This window comes from Theropithecus gelada, chromosome 3, assembly GCF_003255815.1.
Source record: "Theropithecus gelada isolate Dixy chromosome 3, Tgel_1.0, whole genome shotgun sequence".
NCBI classification, from domain to species: Eukaryota; Metazoa; Chordata; class Mammalia; order Primates; family Cercopithecidae; genus Theropithecus; species Theropithecus gelada.
This window is the reverse complement of record NC_037670.1, coordinates 60287965-60299515: the sequence shown is the minus strand read 5'-3', so window position 1 is coordinate 60299515 and position 11551 is coordinate 60287965. Positions and strand designations below refer to the sequence as shown.

The 11551-nt window shown below is 38.8% G+C and overlaps 1 protein-coding gene across 1 annotated transcript; it reads left to right on the top strand.

Annotated features, from left to right (window-relative positions):
* The first annotated feature begins 8299 nt into the window (after positions 1 to 8299).
* On the top strand, positions 8300 to 9973 carry LOC112620964 (phosphoglycerate mutase 1-like). Its single transcript, XM_025380067.1, has one exon. It carries the CDS (start codon positions 8541 to 8543, stop codon positions 9075 to 9077), a length of 537 nt encoding a protein of 178 aa, XP_025235852.1. The 5' UTR covers positions 8300 to 8540; the 3' UTR covers positions 9078 to 9973.
* The last annotated feature ends 1578 nt before the right edge of the window (positions 9974 to 11551 follow it).

Here is an 11551-nt window from a genome sequence, read left to right as displayed (position 1 = left end):
ATCTAATTAAGCCTGTGAACATCCGCTCCCCAAAATGCACAAATATAATTTGTAACCCCTGGAGTTTACAAGATATTCTTTCTATCTTCCTGAAAAAGTGGTGTGTTAGAACAAGTCACTTTGTTGATGCCCTAAAAGTCAAAAGTCTGTGACCAATATGCGTGTTAGAATTTTTTAGTATATAATATTTTCAAAAGAAAAAATGTGGATTCAAGAATATTTTTCACTCATTAGAGAGGCTGTGTTTTCTGCCAACGAACATAGAGAGGAAAGAAGTTTTGCTTGACAGAGAAGGTTTAAGCAAGAGAAACATCCTGTACTAATGATTATGAATTCATCTCTACTTCTGCATGTAGTATTTTATTTAATCTGCAGATAATTGTTTTATGTAATATGAATTCTGAATAAATTAAGTCCTGGAAGGGTGACTAAAATTTGAAACAAATGAGCAAATGACCTATATATGTTTCTTTGTTTATGTGTAGATTTCCTTTGCTGGATAACTGATTACCATAAACTTAGAGGCTTAAATAGCCTATTTTATATTCTCATATTTTCTACGTATCAGGCATCTGACTATGGCTTAACTGGGTCCTCTAATGGAGTCTTACAGATGGCAATTAATGCGTTAGGTGGGGCTGAAATCTCATCTAAGGCTTGGGATTCTAGACTCACATAAATGTTGTCAGAATTCATTTCCTGGAAGCTGTAGAGTTCATTTTGGCTTCTTTTAAGCTGCAGTGGAAAGTCTCTACTGCTTTGAGTTTCTGATGTCAGGAAAGGAAGCCCTTTTTAAAAAGATTCACTTGCATCGATCAGGTCCACCCAAGATTATCTTTCTTAGATTGATTAAAAACCAAATGATTTGGCATCCTGCACCTTGTAGTGCCTCCACTTTTGCTGTATCCTGTGCATAGTCACAAGAGTGACATTGCATGGTGTTCTCAGGACCCCATGCCAACCCAGCTGGGTACACCTTCCTGGGCAGGGGAGTCCACAAGGGTGTGACTCACAGGGGAGCATTCAAGAATTACACCCACAAAAATGTTTATCCACAGAGAGACCTGACCAATGTAGTAGCACAGCTTTTTAAAGAAAACCTTGCCCAGCATTTTGGGAGGCCGAGGAGGGTGGATCACCTGATGTCAGGAGTTCAAGATCAGCCTGACCAACATGGTGAAAACCTGTCTCTAGTGAAAATAGAACAATTAGCCTGGTGTGGTGGTGCGTGCCTATAGTCCAAGCTACTTGGGAGGCTGGTGCATACCTGTAATCCCAGCTACACAGGAGGCTGAGACAGAAGAATCACTTGAACACAGGAGGTGGAGGTTGCAGTGAGCTGAGAGCACACCATTGCACTCCAGCCTGGGAGACAAAAACAAAACTGAAAAAATGCTCATCATCACTGGCCATCAGAGAAATGCAAATCAAAACCATAATGAGATACCATCTCACACCAGTTAGAATGGCAATCATTAAAAAGTCAGGAAACAACAGGTGCTGGAGAGGATGTGGAGAAATAGGAAGACTTTTACACTGTTGGTGGGATTGTAAACTAGTTCAACCATTGTGGAAGACAGTGTGGTGATTCCTCAAGGATGTAGAACTGGAAACATCATTTGACCCAGCCATCCCATTACTGGGTATATATCCAAAGGATTATAAATCATACTGCTATAAAGACACAGGCACATGTATGTTTATTGTGGCACTATTCGCAATAGCAAAGACTTGGAACCAACCCAAATGTTCATCAATGATAGACTGGATTAAGAAAATGTGGCATATATAGACCATGGAATACCATGCAGCCATAGAAAAGGATGAGTTCATGTGCTTTGTAGGGACATGGATGAAGCTGGAAACCATCATTCTGAGCAAACTGTCACAAGGACAGAAAACCAAACCGAGCATGTTCTCACTCATAATTGGGAATTGAACAATGAGAACACTTGGACACAGGAAGGGGAACATCACACACCAAGGCCTGTTGTGGGGTAGGGGAGGGGGGGAGGGATAGCATTAGGAGATATACGTAATGTAAATGACGAGTTAATGGGTGCAGCACACCAACAGGGCACATGTATACATATGTAACAAACCTGCACGTTGTGCACATGTACCTTAGAACTTAAAGTATAATAATAGTAATAAAAGAAAAGAAAAAGAAAACCTTAAAAAACAAAGAGAGGGAAATAAAGGCATTTTGGACTTGTAATTGCCATGCTTCGCAAAATTTCCTGTGACAACTTCTTCTTTTTATTTTTTTAATAAGGGGGAAAGTATATACAATACATTTCTCTTTGTTAGAATTTCTTTATTACACTTTCTCCCTTGTTAACTTTCCAATCTCTTTTGTCTCAAGAGTATTCCAGTTAAATGCTAAAATGCCTGTAATTTGGGGAAAATTAACAGATTTATTTTAAAATATTTTGTGATTGAATTTTCAAAAAAATAAAAATAACTGAAAAAGGATGACAGTGTACACATAACTATACTTCTTTGCTGGTATACGATATAATTGAATTTTTTTCAATTTTGCTTTCATTCTAGGAACTGGTTTCTTCTTTATCTACTTGGTACTTATCATGAAAGTAAATAATAGTTACAGAAGAGACTCATTCATCACTCAGCCATCTCTGTCATATCTCAACTGCTACAACAGTGGTATACTTCTACACATGCTATGAAAGAATCAGCGTAATCACTCTTTAAAGTCATTAGGGATCAAACAAATAACAGGGAAGCACATTTTGGAAAACATTTGTTTTTCTTGCTCTAAACGCAGTATGTCCTCACATTTACTTTAAGTTCTGTCCTTGAATTAATTTCATTTATAATACATTTTAAAAATAAGAAAAACCTTGATGTCTGTCATTAAAAAACTTTTATTGATTTGTATGCATCCCACTTTGTGTTTTTGTAAACTACCATTGAAAAATCTTAAGATAATTACTGTATAATGGGGTAATTAATTAAAATAACAATAATAAAGACTAAAATTTCTAAATTAGTCTCAAACCATGTTAACCTTACTTTAATTCTCAAGCTGTAATTTCAAGTCAGAGAAGGAACTTAGAGACATTGCATGTAAACTTCAATTTTGTGTGTGTGTGTTGTGTTTTGTTTTGTTTTTTAGGAAGAAGAGTAGCCCAAAAGATGATGAATCTTTATTGAAATCATATAACAGTGATTTTGTAATCACATGACTGAGTTTTTAAATAATGTTGTCTCCTTTTGAACATTTTTTGAGATGCTAGAGAGAGGGGGTAAATGAAAATAGAAAGGATGAATAAAATGGAAATATTTAGGATACTTTTAAAGACACATAATTACTAAGTATTGTTTTAAAGGAAGAGAAGGTTGTTTATTCAGTGACAAAGAAATAGGACAGGAAGTCCTGGGGGAAATGGGACCTGGGAATCCCTAAAAGAATACTATATGTTTGTTCCATTTTGTAGCATGTAGGTAACATGATGTGGTGGCAAGACAATTTTTGTTTGTTTTCCCCTTTGTGTTTTAAGGGAGACAAATTTGGGGGAAGAGACATTATAGTCGTTGATCTATTCATTCACTAAACATTTACTAAGCTACTGTTGTGTGATTAACACTGCATTTTGTTTCAGTCTGAAGAATGTACATATTATTTTGGGGGAACTATTTGTTTTACAATTTTCAGATACTTTACAAGCCAAAATATCACCTCATCTTGATAGTCGTAAACTGAGCACAGCTGTATGCATTATGTAAAGCTTAAACATTTTCAAATATATTAACCAAATTCAGTAGTATAGTTTCATTTACTACACCCACAAGGCATACTGTCTAACTAGTCTGGGAATAGTTTCACTCTTTATTTGAAATTCAACAGTTATTAAAACTGTCTTGGCTGGAGGACCAGCCAGTTGACGCAAGCTCAAAATCAGATCTCAGTAGGGAGACTATTTTCTTTATTCCAAGCCAGAATGAAAAGAATCTCGGCCAAGTGTCCACGTTAAAGGCAAAGCTCGAACAAACAAAACCAATCACACTAAAAGGTGGTCTTGTATGATAGATGAATCTAAGGAGAACAAGCTTGAAAGAAAGATAAGCTGGTTCCAAATAAACAAGGGCAGAACATTATTTTCTATAAACAACATCTAGATTTCTATGTCATATGTTGGCCTGAAAAGGCTAGAAATAATAATTTTATTTCAGTTTTAGCTGAAATATACTTTATAAGTGTGCGTACACTTAGAGACTTTAAATTACTGACCATTCTTGGCATTTCACACTTACTTTTATCTTCCCTGTACCTCAAAGAAATACAAGGAAGCCACCTTTTAAATGATAAGACAAGTCACCACTGTTTTCAAGGCATGAATCAAAATTTGGGAGAAAAACTTAGCCCCTGATAAGTTTTATCAGAAATTATTTTATTAATTTGGATCTGCTTGAAAATAATCCTTACTGAATGTATACTATAAACTTTTATGTGGACGTCAATAAATAGAACATAAATGGTGTAAAAGTCATAGTTTCAAAAGAAAGAAAGAAGAGAGAGACTTGGCTTTATTTTTTTCCATTCCTAATTCTCCCATTCTTTCAAGTTCCCTTATTTACTTTGAGATTGTTACATTTTTCTTCCATTCCCACTGCTCCTCATCTATCATGCTCCTTTCTCATTTTATTTGAGACTACTACAATGTGTCTCTAATGGTTCTATTGCACTCAGTCTGTGCACTCAGAAACTGGCAAAGAGAAGCACCCCAAAATAGAAGAAAACCCCCAATCATGGCACTTCACTTCACATGAACAAACTTCTTCATTTTCTGCCACATGAAACCTGACTTCTCCGCCTGTCTTTCAGGCTTTCTACTGAAAACCCACCCCACATTCTCCTGTCTCGCCATTCCTTACCTAGAATGAGCTCTTCTCTGCCCTGTGCCTTCCAGCACCTGTGACTTTATTCTGATAGTCCTTTCTGCTTTTTATCTAGTTCTATGAGTCCAACTGAAATTCTGAATCCTCCTGGAATTTACTCTAATTTATTTTCCTTTCAGTACTTCCCTGTTCTCAGAATGAGCTGTTCTACCTTGGCGCACGCACATACTTGCTTCTGATGCTATGTGTCATGTGCAGAATTGTGTCCCAGGTATTTTTCCAAGTCTCCTTGGTTTCCTTAAACAGTGACAAGCTCTGTGAGGTGCAGGCTGCACTGGATCCAAGGCTCTCCACTTGCAGCTCCTCAGCAGCCTGCAACCGGCATGGATTGCCCTGCACCCTCCCCTCCAGGCACAGTTTGGGAATGTCTCTTCATTTCTGTAAAGATTTTTTTTGAGATAAAATAAAATAAAAACCTGCGTGATAACTCGTGATATGTTGGAGAGAAATAAAGAGGCAGATGCGGCAGGAGATTACAAGGAAATGTCAGCATCTTATGTGGCAGGGTTTGATTTGGGGGACTATGGAGAGGAGATAGGATCGAGAGGAATAACAAAAGAATAAGGAAGACTGTACCCACAGACCATAAACAGACAGGCAGGAAGACTGCACTATGCAGAAAAGAGGGGACGTTAGGAGTAGTTTTGGTTATTCATAAATCAGATAATATGTAGTTTTAGATTTACTATTTCAATTCTGGCCACATAGCTTAAATATACACTGAGATATACTGAAGGAGTCCATAAATCTAAGAAATGACTGAAACATTTAAATACCTAGATAAAAATACAGGCATGGAACAAATTGGGTGTTAAAAGTAATTGTTACCTAATTCACTTTTTTCAGATACAGTGCAATATTATGCTCAGTATCTGAAAAAGCTAATTAGGTAACAAATTAAAATATGCTTTATGTGAATATATGTGCATTAGCTTAAAATATCTACCTTGTCCTAACTTCAGTGTGTTTTAAAAATGCAAAAATAAATATAATTTATTTGTATTTTTTATCTAAATACTTTTATTTACATTATTTAATTTGCTTCTTTATGTTCCACCTCCCATGATAATGATTGAGAGTGTCTTATATAGACACGTGCAATACAACAAAAGTTACGGAAAATAGATGAAGCACTTGGAATACAGACAATACAATGAAATTGAGCTAAGATTGTTCCGCAAAGGACTTATTATAAGGTTCTGAATCATAAGTTGGTAGAAGGATCAAAATACGGCTCTGACCTTTCTAGAGGCTGGAACAAAGAGGGAAGCATGATCATTAAAAAACTTACCAAGCATTCCTTATCAAGAACGTGGAAAAGGAAAAGAAAAAAGAAACAATAACTTATCAAACACTTTGACTAGGTTCTCTCATTCAGTCTTCACATACTCCACACAGTGGGCCTGTCTTTCCAACCCATGGCAGGGATCAGTGGTTTTTCTGGAGCTGTTATGGAGGTGATTAGTATGTCGGAGTGGCTTCCTCTTTGTCCTGCATGAAGGAGGGAACAGTTGCTGTCTTTTACAATGAATCTTTTCTCCAAGCAGAATTCAAAAAGAAGTCAAAAAATTAGGAAATATGAAAACAACAGATCTGAAGGTATTGGAGAGGTAAAAGACGGCCAAGGTTTGAGAGACGAAATCTCACAGAAAGTGAGCCCAGTGTTGAGGATGTAATCTCAGGATTACGTCTAATCTAAGGATGTAATCTAGATTCACAAGATTAGGGATGTACTCTAAATTCACAAAAGTTAATGTAAATTTGGAAGACTAAGAAGCTGTAAATAAGGGTATTTTGCTCAGCGTCTGCTAAAGAAGGCCCTACTAACCTCCTTGCTAGGCTTTGGGTTGGGATGTCAAAGTGCTACAACCTAGGAGTGAAACTGCCCTTGCAAAAATTATGATAGTGAGGGAAATCTGACAGAAAAATTATGACAGTGAAATAAATCTGACATAACTGATTCTGTCTTGCTTCTAACCTGCCTTTGTTCATTCCTGGGCATAAGCCAAGCTAACTATGGGAGGAATTTAGTTTATAATTTAACTTTAAAACAAAGATGATAACAGCTCCTTCCTGAAACTGACTGCCTCCTTGCTCAGGTACCAAAACCACCTGTGTAAAACTAAAATTAGCAACAAGGTTAGAATTATAGTTCAGGAGTCCTGCAGCCAGAGGTTACAAGATTTGTAACCTTACCCCTTGCTCCTGTAGATAACATCACTGTTGTAAAACCTAAGGTTGGTAATAGAAGTATTTTCTAGACCCTGCATTTTGATGGACTAGCTAGTGGTCCACCTGAACCAGTAACCAATACTAAGAAATGGGCTCATCTGGTCTTGTGACCCACCACCCAGGAACTGACTCAGCACAAGAAGACAGCTTTGACCCCCTATAATTTTATCCCTGACCCAACCAATCAGCATTCTCCATTCCCTAGCCTACTGCCTGCCAAACTATCCTTGATAAACCCTAGCCTCTGAGTTTTTGAATAGATTTATTTGAGTAATAATTACACCCGTCCTTCGACTTGGATAGCCCTGTGATTATTAAACTCTTTCTCTGCTGTAATATGGCTGTCTCAGTGAGTTGACTTTATCTGTACAGTAGGCAAGAAGAGCACATTGGGTAATAACAGGAGCGATAGTAATTCATAAACAGACTGGTCATAGCAGGGATGGAAAACCAGCTTTGGATCATCTCAATATATGATTAGATCAAGGCCATATGGGATTACTACTCCCCTGGCTTCCTTCCAGAAGCAAATATAAGTCAATTTCAGAAGAAGATAATATTAACTTAAGGTTAACATTATTTTTATACTTATTCAAATACAATGTCTGGAACTGAAAGAGAAATAATCAATATATGATGAGACAAAATAATGTGATGCAAGATAATATGAAAAATAATGTTATTTTGCAAAGAAAAATAATAGACAATAGAAATAGGCAGGGAATGCAGATAATAGAGTTATCAGATATAGGCTTTACTATAGCTATGAAAAATATATGCAAGGAAATAAAAGACAAGACTTTCCGCAGAGAACTGGGAACTATAAAAGAAGTTATTTAAATTCTAGAACAGAAAAGATAATACAAATTTAGAATTCAGTGGATGAAGCTGGACAAAGATTAGATATAGACAAAGACATAAAATATCCAGAATAAAAAATGGAGAGATAAAGATGAAAATACAGAAAATCAAATGGAAAACACAGAGAACACAGTGAAGTCTGAGGTCCCCGAGAAAGAGGCAAGAGAAAGCATGGAGCAGAAACAATATTTCTAGAGATAGTAAGTGGGAATTTTTTAAAAAGAGAAACTAATTTCAAATGAGTAAGTGTAAGATTGGCAACAGGGCAGTCGGTGCGGCATCCCCAGCCCGAAGCCGTGGCCGCCTACAAACTGGTGCTGATCCGGCGGGGCTAGAGCGCATGGAACCTGGAGAACCGCTTTGGCGGCTGGTAGGACGCAGACCTGAGCCCTGCGGGCCACTAGGAAGCGAAGCGCGGCAGGCAGGCGCTGCGAGATGCTGGCTATGCGTTTGACATCTGCTTCATCTCAGTACAGAAGAGAGCGATCCTGACCCTCTGGACAGTGCTGGATGCCATTGATCAGATGTGGCTGCCAGTGGTGAGGACTTGGCACCTCAATGAGCGGCACTATGGGGATCTAACCGGTCTCAATAAAGCAGAAACTGCTGCAAAGCATGGTGAGGCCCAGGTGAAGATCTGGAAGCACTCCTATGATGTCCCACCACCTCCGATGGAGCCTGACCACCCTTTCTACAGCAACATCAGTAAGGATCGCAGGTATGCAGACCTCACAGAAGATCAGCTACCCTCCTGTGAGAGTCTGAAGGACACTATTGCCAGAGCTCTGCCCTTCTGGAATGAAGAAATAGTTCCCCAGATCAAGGAGGGGAAACGTGTACTGATTGCAGCCCATGGCAACAGCCTCTGGGGCATTGTCAAGCATCTGGAGGGTCTCTCTGAAGAGGCTATCATGGAGCTGAACCTGCCCACTGGTATTCGCATTGTCTATGAATTGGACAAGAACTTGAAGCCTATCAAGCCCATGCAGTTCCTGGGGGATGAAGAGATGGTTCGCAAAGCCATGGAAGCTGTGGCCGCCCAGGGCAAGGTCAAGGAGTGAAGGCCAGCCGGGAGGATTCTGTCCCCAGGAGCACCCTCCCTGCCCGTCTTGTCCCTCTGCCCCTCCCACCTGCACATGTCACACTGACCACATCTGTAGACATCTTGAGTTGTAGCTGCAGATGGGGACCGGTGGCTCCCATTTTCATTTTAGCCATTTTGTCTTCTGCACCCACTCCCTTCGTACAATCTAGTCAGAATAGCACTTCTAGAGCATAGGTTCTCAGTCCAAGCTGTGGAAAAGCTCCCCTTATCCAACAGAGGTTAAAGGTTTCTGCGAGTTCTTTGTTTACTAAGGACTTGTGGGGAGGAACCATGCTAAGCCATGACCAATGAGGAGAAGCACCAGAGCCTGTCTGTCCCCAGGAGCCAGTCCTCTGCTCTTCTGCAGTCAGGCCACTGCCTGGGGGCTCTAGTCATTCCAGTGGAAGATGAATGTAACCTGCATGGTGATGTGACAACTGTTTCCTCCCTGACCCTAGAGGACCTGGTTCTAGAAGTTTGGGATCAATCCTGAATTTAGTTATGTGTTACATTTACTTTTATTTAAAAAGTATAGTATATATAAATAATACAAAACAATAACGCTTCTGGGGTTTCTTGTGGTGGCTGAAATAGTCCCACATGTGGTCATCAGAAAATAAGTCATTCCTCATACCAGTATGGGATCAGTTCCTTGACTTCTGAGGGGCAGGAGTGCTTCCTGCTGTGTGTGTTAGAATCCTTTCCTGCCTTGTTTCATGGCGGTGAAATGCCCTTTGGTCCTGTCCAAGTGTGTCTTTCACTGATTTCTGAATCATGTTTTAGTTGCTTGGCTCTGCCACATGGGTCCAGTGTTCACCTGAGCATAACTGTACTAAATCCTTTTTCCAGATCAGTATAATAAAGGAGTAATATGCAATTTAAAAAAAAAAGCCACAAAATGAGGAAATAATATATTTGAACTGCTGGGAGGAAGAAACACTAAAAAGAAAAACAAATACTCTCAACCCCAAATTCTATAACCAAAGAAGGTGATCATTATGATGATGAATACAGATTTAATGTACTCTCCATCAAAATCTTGACTTGCTTTTTGCAGAAATTGACAAACTGTATTAGTCAAATTTCTCCAGAAAAACAGAACTAGGCATATACATGAATTATAGAGGCTGAGATGTCCTGAATCGACAGCTGGAAAGCTAAAGACCCAGGACAGTTGATGGCATCATTCTAGCTTAAGTATGAAGTCATGAGAACCAGGAATGCCAGCTTTGTAAGTTCCAGTTGCGGTACAAGTCTGAAGGCAGGAGAAAACCACTGCCTCAGCTTGAAGACAGTCATGCAGAGAGAATTTCAAATATAATTTACTAATTATAATCCTCGAGACAGAACTATTAAAATGTTTCGGTGAATTATGTTTGCCATGTGAAAGCTGGGATACCACTCTGCATTGTTGAAACAGAGACAAACATTTTCTTTTTAGTTCTGCAAAGTTAAATTTACCCTGTGTAATGACAGCATAAAAATTGGCTGAGGTTTACTTATTTATTTATTTTTAACTGGGATAAAATGGTATACTTTAGGCTCATAAGAACCCCTGAATTTAAAAAAAAATAAATAAAAGTGAAAAATGTTTTAGTAGAGGGAATCACACCACACTTTTTCGGTTGTTACTTTTTATCTGACATGTATGATAACATACAAGAAGATGCTGTAAAGCTGGAGATGGGGAAGATAGTGAATAAAACGTGTTGCATTGGCAACGGGCAGAGGGGTGCCTCACAAGCAGGCAGCAAGAAGCAACAGAGAGCAGTGGCCAGGAGCTTCGACTCTGGAGCCAATCACCTAACTCCTCTGTGCTTCAATTTTCTTATCTTGAAAACAGAGTCAATAATCATCACAGCATTGTTATATGAATTGTGTGAGTTGCTGTTTGTATAGCGCTCAGAACACTGGCACACAGTAACTACTTAAAGCTTTGTATGACAAAAAACACTGAGCTGACAAAGTCCACCATCACATTTCAGACTCTGCCAGCACGGAGTAGATCACCATGGCCTTTTAAGAGCAAGTGGCTTCTAGAGAACAATCTCCGATATAGTCACTTCCCATTGCCCATTAAAATCCACAATTACTAAGAGACAAAAATTAACAAGATATGTAAAACTTAAGGGAAATATTACTGCCAGAGACTCAGAGGAGTTTGCCCCAAGTACAAAGCCAAGGAACAGAATGGGACCCACTTAGTCTTTGCTGAAGAAAACAGAGTCCTCACTTCTTGGATTGTCTAAGGCATCCTGGGTCAAACGTAGCTAGAGAACCAGGCAGCTGCTGCCTACTGAGGAAGCAGTGTTCTTTCAAACAGTTCACTCATTACTCTAACCCCTGTGAATCCATTCTGAAATCAAAACATCAGAAAATATCTGGGAGAAAGATAGAAAGGAGTATCAAAACATATCATTACCTGGAACGCATAATCTTCATAAGTAAAAT

What these genes read in the sequence shown, in the direction of transcription:
- LOC112620964 (XM_025380067.1), top strand. Translation starts at nt 8,541, where the DNA reads ATGTGGCTGCCAGTGGTGAGGACTTGGCACCTCAATGAGCGGCACTAT.